The sequence below is a fragment of the Macaca thibetana genome, chromosome 2 (assembly GCF_024542745.1).
Source record: "Macaca thibetana thibetana isolate TM-01 chromosome 2, ASM2454274v1, whole genome shotgun sequence".
In the NCBI taxonomy this organism is placed as follows: Eukaryota; Metazoa; Chordata; class Mammalia; order Primates; family Cercopithecidae; genus Macaca; species Macaca thibetana.
This window is the reverse complement of record NC_065579.1, coordinates 138,294,282-138,319,035: the sequence shown is the minus strand read 5'-3', so window position 1 is coordinate 138,319,035 and position 24,754 is coordinate 138,294,282. Positions and strand designations below refer to the sequence as shown.

The 24,754-nt window shown below is 48.4% G+C and overlaps 1 protein-coding gene across 1 annotated transcript; it reads right to left on the bottom strand.

Moving 5' to 3' along the window:
- Positions 1-2,103: 2,103 nt before the first annotated feature.
- On the bottom strand, positions 2,104-15,027 carry CAV3 (caveolin 3). Its single transcript, XM_050778636.1, has 2 exons — positions 14,773-15,027; positions 2,104-3,340 (listed from the first exon to the last, which is right to left on the bottom strand). Exons 1-2 carry the CDS (start codon positions 15,019-15,021, stop codon positions 2,999-3,001), a joined length of 591 nt encoding a protein of 196 aa, XP_050634593.1. The 5' UTR covers positions 15,022-15,027; the 3' UTR covers positions 2,104-2,998.
- Positions 15,028-24,754: the final 9,727 nt, after the last annotated feature.

The following is a 24,754-nucleotide window of genomic DNA, read 5'->3' as shown; positions in this document are numbered from 1 at the left end:
CAAAATGTGAACACCTTGATTTTGTTCTACTGTGGTGACCTGCTCTGGCACTCCTCTGTAACTGTGCCAGTTGGTGAATGGCATGGCTGATCATAAGGTGTCTGCTTCATCAGCTGCTTGATAGAGACTGCACTTAATAAACATTTGTTTCCATACATTGCTTTGTCCCCGTTCTTCCTCCCAAGAATGGTGACTGGAACACGTGGCTTGTAGAACCCAGATCCCTGCAGGACTTCAGAGCTATTGGCCTGATTATGGCACAGGTGCATGGACTGTGGCAGGGTGTGGAAGGGGACCCTGGTCCCATTCTCTGGAATCACAGGTGCACTCACTTGTCAGAGTTCTATGGGAAGATGCCCTAAGATTCAGGAACAAGCATTTGTATGTTGTCCCCGAACCTGCTCTGAACCACAGTTGAACTCTGGGGATAATAGGATTCTAGACTATTACCTTGAAGGAACACTAACACATATTTCTTAAAAGTGGATTTGGGAGCCATCTGCAGCATCACAAATGAGTTTGTGTTAAAATGCAGATTCCTGGGCCCCACTACTGAATCAAACTCTGGAGCTAGAGCTTTGGAACCTGCATTTTAAACAGGAGTCCCTGGTGGTCCCTATGTATCTTATGAGAGGGAATTCCATCCTCCTGCCTCAGGCCCGTTCTCATCATACCCTAATGTGATTTTCTGCCTGCTACTTCTCAAGAGGATTCCTGCAGGGAGAAGAACTCCTTGGACACCCATGCATCTCAGATGTGTGTCCTGCCTCCAGTTCTGTGAACTTTGTGGGTAATTAAGCACCGACCATAGTCTGCCCTTAGAGAAAGAGAGTGAGCTTGAAAAATTGGAGTCATCGTCAAATCCAGTTACAACAAATACCAAGATGGCAAATTCTCTACATAACCCAAGATTCCAAGGCTGAAACGGATGGCCTCATGATTTCAAGACACATTTGAAAGGGCAGGCCCTTTGAGGAAGACATAAGTAACATCAGCCTTAATCCTTTTCAGCGGGGGGAGCCTAGGCCTGCTGAGCCCCCGACAATGTGGAAGAGCCCCAAGGGAGAGCAGAGGCGGCAGGCTGGAGCCACAGCGATAATGCTGGCTAGGTGGGCGCTTTTTGGCAAGGTTGCTGACTTCTCTGGACTGTAACTTTCTCATCTGCAGAAACAAGGGATGAATGATGAAGTGTTTGGGGGTGAAATATACTGATCTCTGCAACATATTTAAACATGCATAAAGACGAGATTTGTGGGATGGAGAGGGGTGGATAGATGGATAGGGATGTGAGAAAGTTGGCGTAGAAAAATGTTAATGTTAGAGCCTAGGTGGGTAGGTAGCTGTTCAACTTTTCTCTGTGTTTGAAATTTACATAAGATGTTAGGAGAAAACCAAAATAGGGTAAAATTTTGGAGCCAAAATGCACATTAGAGATCATTTTGTGGATGATGAATTGAGGCGGAGAAGGCAACCAGGAGCAGAAGCAGGACTGGAACCAAGGCTGCCTGCGTCCTAGTTCCCAAGCTGTGTGCGGTCCACTTCACCACACCGCCTCCCAAAACCACTGGGCTCATGGCCAGGCGTGAATAATGTCTCCGAAAACCTGACAAGTGCTGTGGAACCTTAATTATATGAGACTTAAATGGGCGTTACATGAAAAGAAAAAAAAAAGGTCAGATAGAATTGGGGGACACTGGTCTAAAAAGACTTGCAGTAGCTGCCTCTTAGCAAATGATCTTCCCTCACGCCCGGGCATGGGGGCATCGTGGTGGGGTTGGGGGAGAGCGAAGGGCCACTGTGCTCCGTGGCTGGGCTGTCTTTTCTTTCTGGCTTCCTTACACGGTGTGCTCTACTGCAGGACTTGTCAGAGCCTTTAATGTGCCAATGCCTATTGAAAATCTGTGAGAGAAATATACATTTCCAAAAGAACTGGACCACAGATGCTAACACCCGTCCCCATCTTTTCTTTTTTAATGGCTAAGTTCTGGATAGCACACTTGAAAAAGACAGCCCTAAAGAAGATAAGAGCAGTGTGTGTGTGTGTGTGTGTGTGTGTGTGTGTGTGTGTATGTGTGTGTGTTTGAGGAGGAAGGAAGCGATACATGCTCTTTCTATTGCATTTTATTTCCACAGTGAGTCCACACACGCACAAATTAGACCTTGTGACTTCTTCACATCTCTTGAGGCCGAAGGTACTTTCATGTCAAATGGCAGTGCTGTGCACTTCAGGGGCTCAGTTAGCCAAACGGGAGGTTCAGGGAGGCTTGAACCCAGGCCCTGCCCTCAGTGGTACCCTGGGAGGGTCACTGCCCCTGCCAGCCCAAGGGCCATTTTCCTCCATTGGTGCCTGTTATTGGGTTCAGGCAACAGGAGTCACTTGAACATGATCTCCCAAGGAACATGTACAATCCCAGCAAACAATAGAATCCGAAGAAGAAAAAGACTCTGTTCTGTTCCTTGGATTTGGCCAAGTGAAGAGACAACCAACTTTCCCTGTATCTGTTTTTCAGGGCAGTGAAGTATATTTTTGGAGCTGGTCAGGACACAGACCAATCTTACAGGCATGAACAAAATGCAGCATTCCCCAAATGCAGCCAAAATCCTTTATTGGAGCCACCCTCCTAATGCCAGTGGTCACTGGTCACTTTCCTGAGTGCGCGTGGACAGGTTGGCCCCCGGTGGGAACTGCGTGCTGGTTTATGTTGTTACAGTACAAGTGAACGCAAAGACTTGCAGTAGCTGCCTCTTAGCAAATGATCTTCCCTCACGCCCAGGCATGGGGGCATCGTGGTGGGGCTGGGGGAGAGCGAAGGGCCACTGTGCTTCCATGGCTGGGCTGTCTTTTCTTTGTGGCTTCCCTACACTGTGTGCTCCATCATGGGGTATAGAGCAGTCCCTAAAGAGAAAGAGCTCGCCAGCAGCCCCTGTGAAGAAGTTCCCCGGAGACCAGCCTGGCCCAACGCCCCTTGCCCTGCCACCCTCGTTGCCCCACCTGGCTTTAGACCTCCTTCCGCAGCACCACCTTGATGCTGCTGCAGACCTGGCCCAGGGCCGCGAAGAGTGGGTTGCAGAAGGTGCGGATGCAGAGTGAGTAGATGTGGCTGATGCACTGGATCTCAATCAGGTAGCTCTTAATGCACGGCACCACCGCCCAGATGTGGCAGAAGGAGATGCAGGCGAACAGGAAGCCCCAGAGCAGGGCCAGCGGGACACCCAGCAGCGTGGACAACAGGCGGTAGCACCAGTACTTGGAGACGGTGAAGGTGGTGTAGCTCACCTTCCACACGCCGTCAAAGCTGTAGGTGCCCACGGGCTCTGCAATCACATCTTCGAAATCCACCTGCAGGGGCGGCAAGGGGAAGCCTCAACTCACAGAAGCCACTCGCTTCTCAAGCTTTTGGGTGTGTGCGTGCATATGTCAGAATCCCCTAGAGGTCAGGTTAACCTTGGCAGCTGGACCCTACCTGTATTAGGCTATTCTTGCGTTGCTCTAAAGACATACCTGAGGCTGGGTAATTGATAAAGAAAGGAGGTCTAATTGGCCCATGGGTCATGATCTGTGCCAGAAGCATGGTGCTGGCATCTGCTTAGCTTCTGGTGAGGCCTCAGGGAGTTTTCAATCATGGCAAAAGAAGGGAGAGCAGGCGTCTCCCATGGTGAGAGTCGGAGCAAGAGAGAGAGCTGGGCGGGATGGAGGAGTACCACAGTTTGCAACAGCCAGATCTTACAAGAATTCTCTCACCATTGTGAGGACAACACTAAGCCACGAGGGATCTGCCTCTGTGATGCAATCACTTCCCACCCAGCCCCACCTCCAACATTGGAGATTATGTTTCAACATGAGGTTTAGAGAGGACACAGATCCAGACCATATCATCACCCCAGGATTCTGACTCCCCAAGTATGGAGTGGGGCTTAAGGCTCTGTATTTCTAACAAGCTCCGTGTTGAGCCCAAGCTGCTGTTGTTCCTGGGCACCACTGACCAACACAGCATGCTCGTTCAACCCCCTCAAGGTGAGTGACTTGCTTAAAGCCAACAGTGACTCAGTGGCAGTGCTACAGCCGCAGCTCTCAAATTCTATTGTTTTATGGTTTGAAGGGTGTTGGACAGTTGTATGCATCCTGCAGCGATTTACTGGCACCTGTGGATTGGACGGTGAACAGGCAGAGGTTCCTCACGTCACTTACCTAACCTCTCTCGAGCCCTGCTGTGCATGAAGCACCTTCCTAGCTGCCTACACATGGGTGATGTCACTTAGCATCATTAAGCCTGAGCTGTCTTGTCTGTAAGATGGAGTCAATGACAATCTTCCAGTGGTTTCACCTTCATGAGGGTGAAAGGATGTGAGGCTGTAAAATCCACTGGTCCATGGTGAAACCCCGTCTCTACTAAAAATACAAAAAAAAAAAAAAAAAAAAAAAATTAGCCGGGCGTGGTGGCGGGCACCTGTAGTCCCAGTTACTCAGGAGACTGAGGCAGGAGGATGGTGTCAACTCGGGAAGCAGAGCTTGCAGTGAGTTGAGATCGTGCCACTGCACTCCAGCCTGGGTAACAGAGATTCTGTCTGGGGGAAAAAAAAAAAAACTCCACTGGTCAATTAAACAGCAGTGAACCAACTTAGCTGCTCCATGGTTGTTACCAGTACAGCCTGCCAAGTGGGAGGTTGCAGAGATGTTTGCTAATGCCTGTAACTGTTCTGAGATGTTTTCTTTTTAGCAGTGCTCCTGGGCTATTTAAATAAAAAGGGAGTGAATGGAGGTAACGACTAATCAGATCAACAGGAGGGGCCTGTGTGGGGGTCTGCAGCCGAGGCTCCAGCTTCAATCTTCCCCGCTAGTCCCTTTCCCACTTTGGTTATGGGGAGGGGATCCTCTCCTCCATTGCATCGCCATTATTAAAATTACTTTCATTATTAAAAAAATGGCCACATCACAGAGAATTAATAGAATAGAAAAAAGAAAAGAGTCTTGGGTTTGTATTTCTCTAATACTAAAGATATGATTGTTTGGGTATTTCTTTCCAGTACAATGTTTTCTGGGGAAGGGAGTGACTAGAACCATGTTGCTCAGACAGTGTTGGGCCCCCTTTTCTCATGTGACTTTAGCTTCTGAGCTCCTGCACCCCATCTCAGGTCCCTCATTCCCTGTGCTCTGAGGCTGGGGATCCCTGAGGATGAGGCATCACTCGGGGCGGTGTGTTAGCAGGCAGCACAGTTTATAGGGTGAGACTCTGAGCTGCAGGAGATATGAAAAAGCTGACCTGAGTCAGTAGGGCCTCCCAAGACCTTCCTTGTATAATTTTGGCCCCCAGATTTCTCTGCTGCAGGTTTCATCAGAGATGACTTAATCTGTTATGCAAGCCTGTGGATGGGAGGAGAGGAAGAAAATGGGCCTCATCTTCTCAGGAAGGATGTCACTTCTTCTTGGAGGGCTTCCAGGAGATGGTGGCTGGCTGGGAATTTGGGGGACTGAGGGATTGGAACAGGGATGGAAAAGTCATATTCACTCCCCATGCCTATGGAGGTTCTAGTCAAACCCCCAGGGCCTTGATCCTGCTGATTGAGATCATTTTTCTTCCATGTATTCATCCATACATCCACGCCCCACTGAGATGGTTTGGATGTTTGTCCCCTCCAAATCTCATGTTGAAATGTGATCCCCGGTGTTGAAGGTGGGGCCTGGTGGGAGGTGTTTGGGTCATGGGGGCGGACCCTTCACCATGGCTTGGTGCCCTCCCTGTGGTCATGAGTGAGTTCTTGCTGTGCTGGTTCACATGAGAGCTGGTTGTTTGAAAGAGCCCGGCATCTCTCTTGCTCCCTGTCTCTCCATGTGATACGCCAGCTCCCTCTTTGCCTTCTGATATGATTGGAAGCTTCCTTAGGCCTCACCAGATGCAGATGCCTGCACCATGCTTCTTATACAGCCTGCAGAACCGTGAACAAAAATGAATCTCTTTTCTTTATAAATTACCCAGTCTCAGGTATTCCTTTATAGCAATGCGAAATGGACTGACACTCACCATCTATCCATCCACTATTCATCTATCCATCTAGCCACCTATCCACCTGCTCATCTATCTTCCATCCATCCATCCATCCGTCCACATCCATCTATTCATCCACCTACCTACACATCCAAATAAATACTGAGTGATTCCCACTTCACCTAGGCACACTACCTCTTGAGCAGTGCTTAGCACAATACTTGGCACGTGGTGCTATTGTGATGGTAATATTGCTCAATGATGGTAATTATTCCTTCAGGTGCTCTGAAGTTTCCTTCGAAAATACATCTCAGAAATTCTTTTGACATCCTGGATTATTCTCCAGCCTAACTAGTTATAAATGTGTGTGTGTGTGTGTCTCAGTTCTGTGCTGATAAGATGGATGGAGTCCTCCTTTCCTTACAGTAATAATTACAGTACTTACAGTAATGATCCTACTGCCAATGGCCTCTGTATGTGTCTTTTAATTATCTTTCTTCTTCTTCTTTTTTTGGTGTTTGCAGAAGCCTTTGGTGCTAACATTTGAATTATTGCCAGGGATTGCCTTTGGGGGCTGTGTGTGGGGCAAGTGCTCTATTTTCTGTGAATCTCAGAAAACGTGCTCTCAGAGGGCTGGGCTGGGCTTGGAGGAGGCAGCTGTTCCCCTAGCTCAGATTTGAGCATTGAGAGAGCTTTGGCCACAGCATGCTAGTTTGGGGAGATATTTATAAGGCCCGGCTCAGGCAGCTCTAGGCAGTCGTGCCAGTGTAGCACAAGCATACAGTGACTTCATTTCTTAATTCCTTTCCAGAAGCAGAGAGGAGATGGCTTTTTCTTGGAGGGTGGTGGGCTGGGAGCCTGCATCTGCGGGCTGAGGCTCAGGACACTGTGTGCATTTGGAGAGAGGGGCTGGAGGGTGAGGAAGGGGGAACGATGATGCACATTCTGTCGGTGTCCCCTTCTCTGGCATATTTATTTTTGGAACAGCAAGATACCCAGTTGATTAATTGAAACCAGCCAGTGCAGTCTCCGCAGTCTCTGAGGGCGGGGAAAGTGCAGGATAGCAGGGCGGGGGATTGCTTGAGGATGCGGGGGAGGACAGCAATCACCCATGGTCAAAAATACCTCCCCCAGAGTCCTGCATGACTCAGTCGGTAGGCATCCAGGGCCTTGGACAATTCAAACAGGATATCTGTGGCTGGGGAAATAGCTCTTAGCAGGGGGATAGGTATATGGTCCCAGTATCCACTGGCCACCGAGTTACTGTGTGAGTTGGGGCATGGTACTTTCCCTCTCTGAGATGCTAGGTTTTTTGTTTGTTTGCTTTCTTTTTTCAACTCTACACAGAGACGATTGGGCCAACATCTGTAGTGACACGGAGTTAGCTTCAGAGTCAGCAAACCCAAGCGAGGGGCTTAGCTTTTGCCAGGTCCCAGCTTCCTCCCCTATTACCTTGTTACTTAAAAGGCATTTCACAATCAGTGTGCCCTGTCTCCCAACAAGGTAATTATAGAAGTTGAGAGTGCTTAGAAATATTCATAGAAATTTGATGCAGTAATTTTGTGTTTATTGAATCTAACAATACAAATTGGTGCTTATAACTGCACGGCTGTTTTCTTTTCATTTTTCCAGTGATTAATTTTTGTTATATTTTGCAAAAGTAGAGCTGTACAATGGATTAGAATAATAATATTAAAACTGGTCCTTCACTCAGTTTTAGAGGCACTGGCCTATAAAACAGGAAGTAAAATGAGGTGATAGCTGCAAAAACTGTAAAAATGACGAAGCTCTGCATCTTTTGTTATAATTGGTAGCAACAAAATAATAGAATTCTGTACAACCCGGGATAACCATGGTAACACACACAATGTATTTGGCCCTTTATGCATGCCAGTTTGGGGTCACGTATCTTACATGTGTTATTTCACATGGCATGTAAGGGACTGGCAGGGTGATGCTCAGGTCAGCCTGACAGCAGGGTCATTGAAGGGGCCAGATACCCCAGCAGGGCCTGAGGCACAGAACACAGCACAGGCTGGCTCTGATGGGAGGAGGAGGTGGCCAGGCATCATCTGGAACTTGCAGTTGAGAATATCTCTGACTCATCCTTCAAGAGGATGCTCTTGGAGTTGAGAGCGTCCTAGGTAGGACCATATACCTACCCCCATCCTAGTGCCCTCCAGCCCTTCTCTTCAGCTCCAGGTCTACCTTAGGGGACCTAGGGCACCTGGGCTGGGGCACAACAGGACTTGGGTTTACGTAAAGGAGCTGGGAAGAGACTGAGATAACAGAGGGCTGCAAAGAGAGAGAGGAGGAGAAGAACCTGCCAGAAGAAGCTCCTCAGCAATCCACTAAGCCCTGATCTTTGCCTCACTGCCTGTCCCTTCCCATCCATTCTTCTGCCCTCTCAGTCTCTGCCTTTAAGAAATTTGGTGCATATTGGAATGGGGAACAATAGAAGCACCTTGGGTGGAGCTCTAGGCTTGGCTGTGCACGAGCTTTCAGTGGGTGGTTTGCTGGTCTCCAAAGATGGCCCTCCATTAGTCATGCTTCTCAGTGTTTGTCCTCAGGTAGTCTCAACCCATCTTGAGTCTGGGCTTGCCCTGTGACTCACTTTAACCACAAGAATGTGGCAGAAAGGATGTTGTGCCAGTTCTAAAACTAATCCTTCAGAAAGACCAGCAGCTTCTGCTTTTAGGAACTTTGAGTCCCCATGTTAGAAGTCCACTTTTATACTTTGCTCCGGAGACTGGTAGAATTAGAAACGCACTGCTGAATGCTGCTTGAGAAACTAATGGCAAGGCCATGTGAATGAGGAGGCCTGAAACTACACAGAGATAGAGGGCCAGCCACCCCAGCACCACAGCTGAGCTGTGCCTCCCAGCCATCTCTGCCTGTATTCCAGGGCTATGAGTGAACCATCTTGGATGTTCCAGCTTGGTGGAGCCCCCAGGTGATTGCAGCCTCAGCCACCATCTGACTGTAGCCACATGAGAGGCCCCCAGTGAGACCAGCAAGACTGCCAAACTGAGCCCTGCCAACCCACAGAACTGTGAGAAATCAAAAAATGGTTGTTTCCTTAAGCCATTAAGTTTTGGAATGATTTGTTACTCAGCAATTGATAACTGATACTGTCTGTCTTTAAGGAAAACAAGGGATAACTCTGGGCCCCAGGTGTCTTCTGTAGGATGAATGGGACTTGGTTGCTGACAAGCTGACAAGTTTGAACATGAAACTCTTCTTTTTTTTTGAGAAGGAGTTTTGCTCTTGCTGTCCAGACTGGAATGCAGTGGTGCGATCTTGACTCATGGCAACCTCCACCTCCTGGGTTCAAGCAATTCTCCTGCCTCAGCCTCCTGAGTAGCTGGGATTACAGGTGCCCACCACTACATCTGGCTATTGTTTTGTATTTTTAGTAGAGATGGGTTTTTATCATGTTGGCCAGGTCAGGTTTTGAACTCCTGACCTCAGGTGATCCACCTGCCTTGGCCTCCTAAGGTGCTAAGATTACAGGCATGAGCCACCGTGCCTGGCCTGAGCATGAAACTTTTATGCTCAAACATGAAATGCAAACATTCACCAGCTCAGCTGAATAACTTCTGGGGTCAAGGCCAAGGAATCTGCATTTTAATAAGCGCTCCCACCAGTGGACCCTGGGAAAGTGGATTGCATTTTGAAAAACTCTAGATCAGTTGATACCCAGGAGTCCTCATAACACTAAGTTGTAATACCTCAGTGTGAATTAGTCTGATGTAGCCTTTCTTAGAGGTCATTGACAGAGGGCAAGACATTTCCAAAAGGAAGGAATTGCCAATATGGAATGACAGGTGGATTGGATGACCCTCCATTATTTAGTTTCATTCTGCCCTTCCTGCCTTCTCTCCCACAAATTCCCTTTCAGATACTCTGTCCTAATCCTCTTTGATAGTTCATTATTCTCCTGCAGACAGAGCAGCAGTGAAGTGTTATCTGTTGTACCCACTATGACTAGCTGATAGTTCATGGCTTCCATGGAGCAGTGCTGTGATCCATTAGTCATGTCTGCCATGAACACTGGAAGGGGCAGTGGTAATGACAGTCTCTCACATTTGCCGACTCTGCCCAACATTCTTCCCAGTGTTGGGAAAGCCATTGCTTATTCCATTTTTTCATGGAAAACTTTGTTCCTCCATTTCACATTTTTAATTTTTCTCATTTTTATAATGCACCATGGATACCACCTCTCCATAAAGCTGGCTTCTGATTTTTCCCGATGAAAGTAATTCTTCCTCTCCTAACCTCCCATGACACTTAACCTGGCACTCATTTATGGTGTTCAGCACCTTCTCCTGTATGTTCTCATCTCATCTTCTCCCCAGGGCTGGATTCCTCTCCAGGGGAGGTACCAGGTCAGTTTCATCTTTGTGCGACAGGGTGTCCCTGATGGGCACAAATCTGGAACAAGAGTTTGTAGGGCTGGTGGGCATCTGGTTCCTCTGGGTGTTGTGTAGCCTGAGCCGAGGGGCAAATGGGAGTTTGTTTTTCTGAAGAAGGCAGGCATTCTATGGCAGATGTGGGTGGAGGCGGGTGGGGAGTAGTATCATGGAGGAGCTGGGATCCTGTCTATCTCCTTCCCCTGCTTGAAGGGCAACTAGAGAGAAGCTCGAGAGGGAGGAGTTGACTACAGAAGCTAGGGGACCTGCATGACTCTCAGGTTCAAGCATCACTGCTTTAGGACCCTGGGGGGCCTATGTGTGAGTCAAGAAAGGGAGATCGAGAGAGAGAGAAGAGAGAGAGGAGAGAAAGAAAGAGAGAGAAGAGAGAGGAGAGAGAGAGAGAGCGTTGTCAGTGAGGTGGCCCTAAGCCTTCTCAGAAATAACTTGGGGACGGTGTGGGGTGGCTCTGAGGTCCTGAGGTATACCTGTACTGGGGCTAGAACCTTTCCAACCTGGCTCTGAAGGTTGAGGCATCCTTGGGTGTACCCACTGGTGAGCTGAGAACCCTGAGGACCTTTGGCAGACATTCCCAACCCCGCAACCTGGAGGGCTTGCATGCAGTGAGCCTGTCCTGCTCATCACCATGTCCTCTGGGATAGCACAGTGACTGTGCTGAGCAGGCATTCAGTAGCGATTTGTGGAATCAGTGTTGGTGAGGAGGCAAGTGGCAACAGGAATGGGGGTGTGCTCCCCCCAGTTCCTCAGCTCCAATCTCCATGACCTTCTACACTGCCCTGGGCCCCCAGCCTTGGAGACCACAATTGAAGTCTGTTGGGGTGTGCGGGGCTTTTCCTCTGTCCTTGGCTGCCTGGGGTTAAGGGCAGGGCCAAAAAGGGGTGCCTCCCCTCTACTGGGGGTCAAATCCATGGATGTAGTATGTCTATCTCCTACTCTTCATCCTTGGCTTTTTAAAATGTGAAACAGAAGTGGCTGGTGGCACCAGGGACTTGGGCCCAGAAAGGGCAAAGGATTTCCTCAGAGTCACACAGCAAGTTACTGTCAGGTCTTGGACCAGAACTCGAGTCTCTGTAGCCAGGTCCTATTCCAGCCTTCTTTCTGTGTCACTCATCTTAGCCCACGAGGAACCTGCTACCACCTGTGAGGCCACCCTGCCACCTGCCACCTGGGGCACTGCCAGGGCCTCCTGCACCCTCCTCTCAGCCTCTGTCCGGTTTCTCCATCTCTCTCTGTCTTCCTCATTCCCTTTTCCTTCCCATCTCTCTTTTCCTCCATCAATGGTGAAATCCTGGCAATTGAGAAGCTGAACAGTCTGGCTTTATCCCTCCTAGCCACAGTCCCCTCTCTCCTTCTTTCTTTTCTTTATTCTTTAACAGACTGTAACATAGACCTGAAATCTATCTAAATCTGATATATATCTGAGTCTGGTTTATGATCCTTGTTCTGCAGTAAACTTTTTTCATTTCTCACTCACTAAAAATAAAAGAAAAAGTCAAATAAATCCCTAAAGCAGAGAATGTCCAAAACATACCAAATAACCACCTCCTCTGGACAAAATTATGTGTGGCACCCTTGTTTAGCCTTTGCTATTTTTTCTAGGGCTCAGGGCCTCCAGGAGACGAGAGCTCTCAGCCCCAGGAAGGCTGCGTAAAGCCGCTGCATCTGTGCTGCCGCCCCCGCTGCTCCCTCTGTGTCATAATCCAGGCCTGCGGCTTGCAGCTGGCTCCCTCCAGGGCTCCCTCTGTACTTACCACTCATTGTGGGTGTCCTTTAGAAACCATGTTCCCCCGTGGGGTCCTCTTTCCCATCCCCCTGCAGCCCACCAGGGTGTACCAGATGGTTACCTGGGCGTGACACAGGCTCCCGGCTTAGTTCTCTTGCCTCTAGATTGCAAGCTCTTTGAGACCCTTCTTTGACTCACACTGTCACATCCTTGCTGGGTGCCAGGGACTGTGTTAGACACTTTCAAACCCTTCATCTCATTCAATCCTCACATTATATTGTACAGTGCTGCTTTGAGATTCGTTTACCTGGTGGAGGTAAATTATATTATTCCTATTTTACAGGGGAAACTGAGGCTCAGAAAACCTGGTTGGCTTGTCCAGTGTTATCATTTTTAGGTAAAACGGACTGGATTTGAAATCAAGTCTATTAAAGTCAAATCCAGGACTATTCCTGCTAGATCACACTGATGGAAACCATAACTAATAATATTTTACATGTGCAATTTTATTTACATGTATACAGTGCTTTACAGTTTGTAAAATTTGTTTCCTAATTTTCCTTATTGCAACTTTCACACAGAGCTATATTATGTACTCTATCTCCATCACTCATAATGTATAGAAATATAATATCCAGTGTAATAAGAGCTGTTGTGGAGGAATGCCCTGAGTGAAGCAGGGGGACAGAAGTGGGAGCAACTAATTGCCTGGAGGAGTCAGGGAAGGCTTCCTGGAGGAGGTTGCATTGGAGTTGGGCCTTGAAGGCTGAGTGAGGCATTCACCACCTGGAAAAGAGGGGACATGCACTTCTGGCAATGGCACAGGAAGGTACTCTGGTGGGTGGGCTGGCAGGTGGGAGCAAACTAGGCAGAAGAAGCAGGTTGGGGCCAGATTGTGTTGAGTTTGGACAGCCACATGGACAGGCTAGGCTTCTCCAGCATGAGGGGTGCCCCACTGAAAGACCGCAATACAGGCCTGTGCTTTAGAACAAGTCCTCAGCCACATAGTCTGATCCAGTGACCAGGAGCTTTGAACACTTGAAATGTGGCTAGCGAAACTGAAGAATTCTATATTTTGTTTAACTTTAATTAAAATGTAAACCCTGATTTCATTATTGAAAAATTTTTACAGAATGTTTGAAACAGTACAGGCATGTGAATTGATTTTCACATGTACATTTTATGAAATGTAAATGCAGAACAAGCATGTTGGATGAAAATGTGAAGTCTGAACTGAAATACTCTATGGGTGTTGGAAGCACACTGGATTTTAAACTTGAAGACTGTACAATAGTTCATTGATAATTGTTTTATATTGCTTATATGTTGAAATAATACTATTTTAAATATATAGGGTTAAGTAAGAAATATCATGAACATTAATTTCACCTGTTCGCTTTTGCATTTTAAAATGTGGCTGCTAGAAAATTTAAAATTCCTTGTGGTAACAGTATCCTTATTGGACAGCCCCGGCCTGAGATTCCAGCACTTTCAGTAGAATCTGAGAGGCGCCAGACACTGGCCCTCTTAACAGCCCCTCCAGTGACCCTGATGCTGGTGGCCGGGGACCCTTCTTGGAGGAATTCTGCTTTAGAAAGTTCCCTCTGCGCCAGGTGCGGAGGCTTGTGCCTGTAATCCCAGCACTTTGGGAGGCAGGAGGATCACTTGAGCCCAAGAGTTTGATACCAGCTTGGTCAACATAATGAAACCCGGTCTCTACTAAAAATACAAAAATTAGCCGGGCATGGTGGCAATTGCCCGTGGTCCCAGCTATTCAGGAGGCTGAGGAGGGAGAATCGCTTGAGCTTGGGAGGTTGAGGCTGCAGTGAGCCGTGAGTGTGTGACTGCACTCCAGCCTAGGGGACAGAGCGAGACTGTCTCAAAAAGAAAAAAAGAAGGATCCCTCTGGGTACTGGGTGGAAGTTGGATTGAAGGTGTGGGCCTGGAGGCAGCAGGTCTGTTAGTGTCACCGGGAGGCGAGGAAAGAGGCCCAACTTCAGACATTGGAAGACTCCCTGAGGGCTGGACAACTCTGAGCATTCCTTTCCAGGGTCCCAGGTGCCCTCTGCCCTGTCCTGGCCACTAGACCTGGGGTGAGGAGGGAGCTGGGGGAGGGCTGGGCATGGCCCCCAGCCTTAGGGACAGATGTTGGGCAGTGCTCTGGGGGAGTGAGTGCACCTCGAGGGGCTGCCGGCCCTGCTGGGAGCTGCCCTCTGGGGATTAACCCTGTACCCACTAGAGAGACCGCAGAAATGCCCCCTGGCATGGAAAGGAGCCCAACTTGGCCGCCCGTTCCTATTCCTCCCAGGATGAGGGCCAGGAGTGAGTGGCAGGAACGTCACAGTAGTAAGGAGGGATTTTCTTTGTGACTCGCTTCTCCCGCCCTGATTAGCACTTAGGTCATGGAGATGAGGCTAATTTTTTTGCTCTTGATTTTGCTAAAGGTCCTTGGGTGATTTACAAGCCTTTTTTGGGGGGCGGGGTGGAGTGGGGTGGGGTGATACAGAGACAACAGAGCAACAAGTCTCTTTTCAGGGAAGCTGTGTCTGCAGCAGAAACCCTCCCCTGCCAAGCGCCCACCTCTCACAAGAGTGACACCCTCCGCCCGCCGAGGCAGGCCCGCAGAGCCTACCTTGACTATGTCCTCGTTAATGTTTTTGGGGTCTCGGTTCACCAGGTCAATCTCCTTGCAGTGGATATCCTTGACGATCTGGGCCTCGAGGTCTGTGTGCTCTTCTGCCATCATCGCGGAGCTGGGGGGATCCACAGGAGGAGATCCGCGCCGTGTGGCCAGCTGGGGCTGAAAATCCTTGGGGCAGAGAGACCAATTCAGTGTCCCCAGACTTATGTCCCTGCCAGCTGAATAGGCCCCACCCAGCATGCCGGCTGACAGCTGTCCCACATAACTTCAGCCTGCCTCTCGCTAAAGCCTCCTGTGGCAGGCCTCCAAGCTAAAATTAAGACTGGAGCTCTTCTGGAAGGCCGATCACTCCTTAAAGGGGGCTGCCTTGGGGCACTGGGCCTCAAGAGAGGGTGCAGAGGGCCTGGCATTTCCTATGCGTTGTGTGGCTGTGGCCAACTTGGCTGTCGCTCTGGGGCCCCTGGAATTTGCCCCACTTCTATCAGCATTTGGGCTCCTTTGGGGTGCACTGCCCATGGAGGGAAGAGGAGTTAGTCCCTCCTCTGCCTCTGGCTGGCTGTGTGACCTTTGGCACACTTCACCTCTCTGGGTCACTCTGTCCCCATCTATAAAATGGGGACAAGATAATAACAGTTAGGGCTCTCCTACCCTAGGAATGGCTTCAGGAGCTGGAAATGTGATGTCGTGGGGCTTCTCGTTGGATTGCCAGTGCCTGGCCCTGCTGCTTGGTGACCTGGAGCAGGTCTAAGCTTTGTGGGTTTCTGAGGTTTTCACCTGGAGCAGGAGTTGATGGACTGTGGTGTGGGGCCAGGCTGGGGATGAAACAGGGAGAGGAAGCTGCTGTGGGACTGCCCCTCATCTGCCGTCTGGAGCCTGCACTGGGATATGCCCGGTGCAGGGAACATGAAGCTCATGTTCGTGCTACCCTTCACCCCGCCCTAGTGACAGCTTCCAGGATTTTCTTGGGCCCCAGACACTCCACATGCATGAGTGGGGTGCACCTCTCTTAGAGATCTGCTCGGTTTTTCTGTGCCCTCTTCTAGCTCAGCCATCCCCTGGGACCCAGCAGCGTGAAGGATGGCAACTCTGAATCCGCAGGGGTCAGGGGCTGTGCTTCCATGTACCTGTCTATTCACTCCTTCATTCAGGATTTGCTAATAGCCGGGGATACACAGAGCAGCAAGGCTCTGTCTCTGCCTTGAAGTGCTCCCAGTCAAGGGCTGGGGGAGACCAGTTGAAACGATAAGTGATTATAATACTGTGTGGTAAGTGCCACACATCAGAGATATTTTACAAAGAACTGGTCTTAGAAGTCCATAGGAGTCAGTGACTTTGAGGACATCAGGGAAGGCTTCCTGTGGGAGGTGACTTTGCAGATATGTATTGAATGACAAGCAGGAGCTCACCACTTAGAACACTTCAAGTTACAGGATTATGGGTATCGAAGAGTAGTATAGACAAGAATGTTGAAAAATGTGGAGTGACTGGAGCACAGGGTGTCTGGGTTTGAGACAGGAGATACAGCTCAGCTCAGGCCTAGGGGGTGCAGTATCCCAAATATCATACTAAGTAATGTGGATTTTATCTAGGGCTGCTGGAAAGCCATTGAAGGCTTCAAAGCAGGACCGGTGGCCTGCTGGAGGGTAGATTGGAGCTGAGTGAAGTATGAGGTAGGAGGGGGAAAACCAGAGGTGATTAAGGCTTTATCAATAATTACATTTGGCTACTAATACCAAGGATGCAAAAATAATAGTGGCTTGAATAAGGTAGGAACTTTTTTCTCTCACTTAACACAAATTGTTCAGAAATACTATAGTGGCTCCATGATGTCATCAGACATCTGGACTCCCATCCTTCTGTTCTGCTAGCTTCGAAGCTACCTCATAGGCACAAGATGGCTGCTGCTCCTCCAGCCATCATCTCTGAGTCTGGATAAGAAGAAACAGGTAGGGGCAGGGACAAGAAATGACATCTGCCAACTGAGTTGGCTCTGTTAGAAAGCTTTCTTAGAAGTCCCACCCAGCTACTTCTGTTTATATCTCATTGGTCACTCCTGTCCTGGCAAACAATGATGGAACTATAGATTTTTAGCTGAGCACATTTTCAGCCCCCACAGTGTTACTAGGGATAAATGGCAGGCAACTAGAAAACTGTCCCTAAGTCTCTTAGGATTAAGAGTTAACATTTTTTGTTGCTTTTCCATTCCTTGCCTGGGTCCCCAGGTCCCCCTGGTCCCAGGTATGTGAATATTCTGCAAAGAGATTGGAACACAAAAAGAACACTGTTGCTTGTATTCACGAGGGATGCCGCAGGGATCTAAGCCTGAGCTTAAGTTTTGTGTACTGTGGAACCAGATCTGTCTGGTGAAAGATGGACCAACTAATGGCAGTCTTGTTGCAAGGGATGGAAGAGCCACCTGGAAGAACTCATCATCCTAAAGGGAAGTAATCATAACGTCATAGTAATAATGATGATGGAAGGCCATCTTCTCCAAAGATGACGAGACTGACACTCCTTCCACCAAAACGAAGGGTCTGTGTTCCCTCCCTGGCTGGCTTCCTGGCTCTCTCCTCTCAGGGTTCTTGCTCTTGGACCTCAGTCGCCATGCCAGGAGGAAGCCCACACCAGCCCATGTGGGGAAACCACATGGAGAGGAGCTGAGGCTCCAGCTGTCAGCCAACATCAGCGTCAGGCATGAGGGTGAACAAAGTTTTGGATATTCCCAGTCCCCAGTCTTCAAGTCATCCCCAATCTTCCTGTCTTCCAGCTGAAGCCCCAGACACCATGAAACAGAGAAACTGTCTTCTCTGTGTCCTGTCTGAATATCTAAACCACAGAGTTCATGATCATAATCATTTTTTCATGTCACTGGATTTTGGGGGAGCTTGTTTCACAACCATAATCACTGAAACAATGAGCGCCAATGGCAATAGCAACTACCGTTTGTTGAGATTCATGACGTGCTTGGCTTCATTCTAAGGCATCTTAGTGTGTGTAAGGAGGCTCATTTGTTATCTGAAAGGGTCACTGCCCCTAGCTGGTGATCACTGCTGAGGGCCAAGGGAGTGGAGCAACTAACACACATTGTGGATTTCACAGGAAGTGTGCTTCAGCTGGACCAGAAGGATGAGTGGAATCAGAGAGGCAGAGAAGAAAGGGCCAGATGTCAGAGGCAGAGAAAGAGTCATCTCTCATTTCCTTATGACAATTGTATTTCCCAAAACCTCGCTGGTGAAAAGAGCACTTAAGCTGGGAACCATTAGTTGTTTCTTGGCCCCATCGCGAAGCAGCTCTGAGCCCCCTCTCTGAGTCTTGGGGCCCTTACTTGTCAAGTTTGGATGGTAAAACCTGCCTGTATTCCCCACGTATGAGTCTGTGCCCCTCCACACAGTGTGAAAACCTAATGGGGCACCAGAGGGGCTGTGTACTCACAGACAAAATGTTACGAAGAGAACGTACTGACAGATGAAACTTTCAAGTCAACCCTGGGGTGATGCAGCTAACAGGAGAAAGCAATTAAGGAGAGAAAGTGGCTTTCCAGAGCCCATTTTGTTTCTGGGGTTTTACAGAGGACTCTGCGTTCTTATTTTAAAGGATTTTTGTTGTTGTTATTATTTGGCTTGTCAGGGAAAAGAGAGAGAAAATAATTTTGAAAATGGGATGTGCAGGAAGTCAAATTTGTGGAGTGTGGACAGGGGAAGTAATAGGAAAGGGAAAGCTTACATAAGCTGACTTACTAAGAAAGTGATGGTACCATGGACTGAAAACTCAGTGAACTAGCAAGTCTAGGGCTACTGTTAACAAGCAAGACTCACGCAGATGTTCCCAAGGCTGGTAAGTCTAGAATGATCAGCAGGAAAGGAAGCTTTTTTGTTTTTCCTACAAGTTTTAGATCTGGGCTGAGAGCTTCTATTTTCTTCATGACTTGGCTTTTGGGGTCTGTATTTAGAAAACAAATCACAGTCTGCTCGAGCTGGAAGAGACACAGCTTTTCCATTTTACAGATGAAGAAACTGAGCGCCCAAAAATCTCAGTTAGTGGATTGGAGAGCTTGGGATTTTGAGACAGAAGAACTGCTATATGCCCATGAACAGGCCACTCCCTTCCAAACTTCGGTTTATTCACCTATATAATGAGCATAACAGACTATCTTTTCCTATCATGAGGGAATTGGGAGATTTTTGGAATGGGTTCCAAAATAGACAGAGTGATCTCAGGATGCATCAATAAACACTCTAGAATAATGGAGGTGACTATCCTACCCAGCTGTGCACTGGTCAGACTACACTTGGAGCTCTATTGGGGCTCCATGCTTGAAGAGGGGTCTTGGGAAACTAGATCATATCTATAGAGGAAGGAAGCTCCTTTAAGAAAGAGCTTGAAACATGTCTTGTGAGAAACAGAACAAATTTGGGTTCTAAAGAGAAGACTCAGCGAGAGGGACAGAAGAACTTTCCTCAAATCTCTGAAGGCATAAGGGATGAGATTTATTCTGGGTGGTCCCAAGGGCTGGTAAGTAAGTGGCAGACTTTGGCTTGACTCAACCCAGGGTCTGGGTCACAGTTGGCCCCACTGATAATGATAGCTGATATAGTTCTCGGTAAGGGTACCAGGAAGGACTGCCTCGACGTTTTCCGGAGATGTAGTAGACTGCTTCAGAAAGGGGCTGGCTTCCTGGGTCCAGAAACGTTAAGGTAGAGGAGTAAAAGGGAACCAAGGACTCAAAAAGTAGAGGAACAGGGCAAACTGTAGGACCATTTAGTAAATCTTTCTGGCAGGACTGGCTACATAAGTTGAGGGGTCCAGAGAAAAACCAAAAATCAGCGCTTGTTAAAAAATGATTAAAAATTTCAATATGGTGAAATCAAGCTGTGGCATCTCCCAAGCATGTGGGGCCATATGGGTTGCACTGCCCTGGTTTCAGGCTCCGTGGGCCATATAGTCTCTGTCGCAAGTACTCACCTCTGCCCTTGTAGCTCAAAAGCTGCCACAGAAAATGCATAAATGAAGGGGTATGGTTGTGTCTCAGTAAAACTTTATTTACAAAAATAAGCGGCAGCCAGATCATAAAAACGAGATTTTGGCTCATGGTCCGTATGTAGTTTGCAGACCCTGTTTAGAGTCCCGGGTCATCGGAGCCACCTTGGTCTGGTGCTGTCCCGAGCCATGTCTGGACAGCCTCGGTTTCACGTTCGAGCCAGCGCAGACTCGCTCTCCTTACCTTCTTCCCCGACCTGGGGGAAAATAGCTCTGACTTGAGTACCACATCTAACTGGGATTCCTTCCACCCTGACCTTGATTTTCCATCAGAGAATGAGAAGGAGTAAGTGAACCCCAAACTGCCATACTCCCCTCCACGAGCAGTTGCCAGGACAGGGGAGACTGGCCCGTGCAAGAAAAGAGATGGAAACTTTTCCAGCCTCCAGGACCAACAGTGAAAACCCCCCATTCAGAGACCATTCTGGAGCAGGCTCCCGGGAAGGGGCATGTATTCTTGTGGGTGGGAGCAGCGTTTGCTGTTTTCTTTCAGCAAGGCCCAGGGTGGGCCTCAGTCTCTGAGAATTCCAGGTGCTTTGACATTCAGAACATCTTTATGAATCCACAGAGTCCTGATGCTTGGGCAGGGTTCTCTGGGCTGGGTTTTCCGCACATCTCTTTGAGATCCGTGATGTATACCGCAGACCCAATGGATATTCCAGAGACTGGGTGCCCTGAAGATGAGCTCTTGGTTCTGTCTGAAACCTCATTCTGCAGAATTCACGAGGGGTGAGTATGAGAGAGGTCATCACTCCTCCTTGTCTCTGTCTACTTAGCCTCCCAGAGGATCTTGGTTTCTGAGTCAAGAAGAGCTGGCTTCAATTTCATCTGGCCTGAGCCTCAGAAGTGAGCCACATACGCTGTCCTAGAGATTCAGAGCACGCCCCACCTCATACACCACACTGCCTTTTTTGAAAACAGGTTGAACTCAACTCTTCAGCATTGAGGGAAGCTTTCCTGGGGCCATATTTTCATTCAACACATAGTGACTTCATGCTGATGTTTTTCCTAGGCTTGGTGGATGGGAAACGAAGATGAATAATGCATGATTTCAACAAACGCTTACTGGGTGTGCAGCATGTAGCAGATGCTGAGGATAAAACAGTGAAGAAGACTTGAACCCTAACCTGGCAGATTGCACAGTTCTGCTGGGGAGGCAGACAAGATAAAACAATGATGAACAGAGGGCCTGGCACACTGCCTGCTGGCGTAGGCAGGTGGCAAACACTGGGAGGAAGCCCTAGGATCACGGACGGACATGGCTCCTGCCTGGTAGGATTTCCCAGTCTTGCAAGGAATGAGGGAGGCCCTTGAGCACCCCCAGATCCCTGCAGCGTGTGCTGAAGTTCCAGTGAGTGGGCGGGCGGTGAACACTGCCCCAGAGCACTGGGCGTTGGCCTCTGGGGAACAGAGACAGGGAGCTTGAGGAACAGACAGAGGAAGTTGGAGGGTCATTTTCTTGCAGGGAAATAATGATTGCCCTCCTCCCCTGCGATTTGTAGAGGATGGCGACTTTTAGTAATAATCGTGTGTTAGGGGTTGAACTGTATTCCTGCAAAAGATGTAGAAGTCCTGACCTCCAGTACCTGTGAATAGAACCTTATTTGGAAATAGGATGTCTGCAGATGATCAGAGTTAAGATGAAGCTATTAAGTCATTGAGGTGGGCTGGAATCCAATATGACTGGTAATATTAGATTCCAGCCAATATCATACTCTTATAAAATGGGGAAATTTGAATATACAGACACACACACACACACACAAACAAAGCAACAACAACAACAACAACAACAACAACAAAAAACGCAATGTGAAGATTAGAGTTCTGCTGCCACAAGCCAGGGAACTACCAGCAGCTCAGAGAGAGGCCTAGAACCGAGCCTACCCTGGCGCCTTCAGAGGCAGCATGTCTGCCCACCTTGATCTCGGATGTCCAGCCTCCAGAACTGTAAGACAATACATTTCTGCTATGTAAGCCCCCAGTCGGTAGTCATGGCAACCCTAGCAAACTAATACATGCTAGAAGGACCCAAACTTCTAACTGTATTGGTTTCCTATTGCTCCTGTAATAACCATAAATGTATCTTAAAACAACACACATGTATTCTCTTACAGTTCTACAGGTCACAAGTCCTCAAATCAAGGCATTAGAGGGCTGCATTCCTGCTGGAGTTTCTAGGGGAGAATCGGTGGCCTTGCCTTTTCTAGCTTTCAGAGGTCACCTGTGTTCCTTCTTCCATCTCCAAAGGGCATCCTTTCAACCTCTGCTCCAAATCAGGTGCTGTGATCCAGGTTCTTGCCTCCTCTCTGCCTTTCCTGTTCCCCCTCAATCCCACACTTCTGGTCAGCCAGGGGTTCCTGTGCTTCTCGCCTGTTGGCTGTGAGTTCCTCGATTCCTTTCCAGCCCACAGCCACCGGCTCCGTGGAAATCCTGGGGCCCCATCTCTAGGGCAGTCCATCCAGATAGTGAAGACACTGCTGGCCCCCAGCTGAGCGGCACTCGCTGGTCAGCCAACATTCACCTGGCCCCCAAACTCACTTTTCCTCCCTCTCTCTCTATGTGAGTGTCATGTTTGCAGCTGAAAAGCAGATTGGGGGCTTCATTTATGGAGGAATTTCCAACTGCCAGCGCTCTCCGGGAATAGTGCAGAGTAGGTTCCTAGGGTAGTTCACTCGAAGCAGGCAGAATCCTGTAGATCTTAAGAGCTTGGGCTTCTGAGTCAATTGACCTGAGAGAATCTGCTAGTCACAAGGTGTATGACCTTGAGCCTCATTTTTCTTGCCTGTAAAAGAGGAATGATAATAATAGGATGATGTGACAACCATGTCAGGGTCACAAACTGAAACACCCTCAAGGTAAATGAATGAAGCAGGCCAGGTGGAATACATCTACAGCTTCATTAGTCATCTCTTTTTTGATAGACATGGGGATGATAAGCACACCCCTTTCTTTTGAGCTGTAGGAAAACTGACAGGGCAATCATTACCATAAGAATCAGGGGCTGGGCATGGTGGCTCACATCTGTAATCCTAGCACTTTGGGAGGCCGAGGTGGGTGGATCACCTGAGGTCAGGAGTTCGAGGCCAGCCTGGCCAACATGGTGAAACCCCGTCTCTACTAAAAATACAAAAATTAGCCAGGCGTGGTGGCACACATCTGTAGTCCCAGCTACTTGGGAGGCTGAGGCAGGAGAATCACTTGAACCCAGGAGACGGAGGTTGCAGTGAGCCAAGATGGTGCCACTGTACTCCAGCCTGGGTGACAGAGCAAGACTCCAGCTCAAAAAAAAAAAAAAAAAAAAAAAAAATCAGGGATGCCCAGCCTCAGTGTGGGGAGATGACAAGGAGAGGTGGGGACTGTGGAAAATTGGAGATCACATGCCCAGTTGACTCCAAGAGGAGTAGGGGCTGCAAGCCCAGGGATGGGGCAGAATGGCCCAGCCTGAGAGGGGACCCACAGTCTGGAGCTGTGACCTTATGTGCTTTAAAAAATTTCAGTGTCCAGGCCACACCCCAGACCAGTGATATCAGAATGTCTGGGTTAGAACTGGGGCACCGGCAATTTTTAAAGCTCCCCTCCATTGATTTCCTAGTTTTAGAACCAGTGTCTGGCAGTGGGGAGGAGGCAGTCAGGCCATGGGGCTATCAGGTAATTGGGCCAGGGAGAGAGACTGAGGGAGAGAAGGAGTTGGTGGTGGGATTTAGGGATGGAGCACCATCTGTCTGCCCTGCAGTGCGACCCCTCGCCATCTTCATAAAAGCTTCACAAGTTCAATGTGCCTGTTGTCATTGGATTCTGGAAAAGGGGCTGAGTTTAGCATCAAATGATGGGGGAGGGAGGCTGGAACAGCTACTGTGAATAAGAAGAGCGGCTGATTCAGCGGGAGGAGAAGGCTTTTGGTGGTACCAGGATACTCTCTGTCTCACTCCCCATCTCCCTAGTTCTCTGCTAATCTCCAAAGGGCTCCACTTCTTCCTGCTGCCAACAGGCTATCTCTATGCAGCAGGAAAAATGTCCTCTCAGGTCTTAGCTTCCAGTTCTTCTGACACCAAGGCAAGGCTCCTGTTCTAGATCACCACAAACATCATCTCAATACGCACTCAGGGACTCCTCCCAGAAACTTCCAGCAGCCCAGAGAGGACCCACCTGGAATATCACTGGGTGACTAAAACCCTGAACCATAAGTTAATCTATGCTAGAGTAACACAGTTTTTTTCTCAAAGAAATTTTAAGAAGATAGGTTCCTCGTGATGAGGATGAAATGTCCAACCCCCTCAGATGTACAGTGTCAATTAAAATGTCCAAGTCTTCAGCCCTGGCCTCCCTGCTCTGAGCCTTCTTTCCCCCCTTAAAGCTACCATCACACCCACAAAGTCTTTGAAGTAAAGAAGGTTTGGTCTACATCTCATCTTTTCATTCAGTTGCCTTGGTTGGCCAGCTCCATACTCGCTTTGGACCTCAGTTTTCTCATCCAACCAGTCTTCAGATGATCCACCGAAACAGAGACAGGGCAACATTCATGAATGACCTCTGTTAGGATCAAAGTAAAACTCACCTCAATGGGTCACACTGGATTTAACATAAACTATGTGAAAATCGCACCCAGTGTTTACAAGGACTACATCTCTTTGAAAAATAAAATCCAAAACTGTAAAACGAATATATCATATTGTAAAAATTGCTTGGCAAAAAATAAATAAATAAATAAATAAATAAATAAAATAACTGCAGACTCTCTATTGTGATAGAGTAACCTGCCAGTGTTTTGTAGTCAAGTTTTGTAGTCTGTTTTGTAGTCAAGTTTTCCTTTTGCTCTGTTTTAGAACAAAAGCTTCTCCAGCATCGATTTGTCACTGAGCAATCTTCCTGGATATTCCCGCAGGCGGGCTCGATGATTACGTGGAATATGCAGAATTGTCTTGTTTTTGTGAGC

What these genes read in the sequence shown, in the direction of transcription:
- CAV3 (XM_050778636.1), bottom strand. Translation starts at nt 15,021, where the DNA reads ATGCTGGGTGGGGCCTATTCAGCTGGCAGGGACATAAGTCTGGGGACA. An exon ending in TTAACGAGGACATAGTCAAG is followed by an intron (nt 3,341 to 14,772) that starts GTAGGCTCTGCG and finishes CCGCCCCTGCAG; the next exon opens with GTGGATTTCGAAGATGTGAT.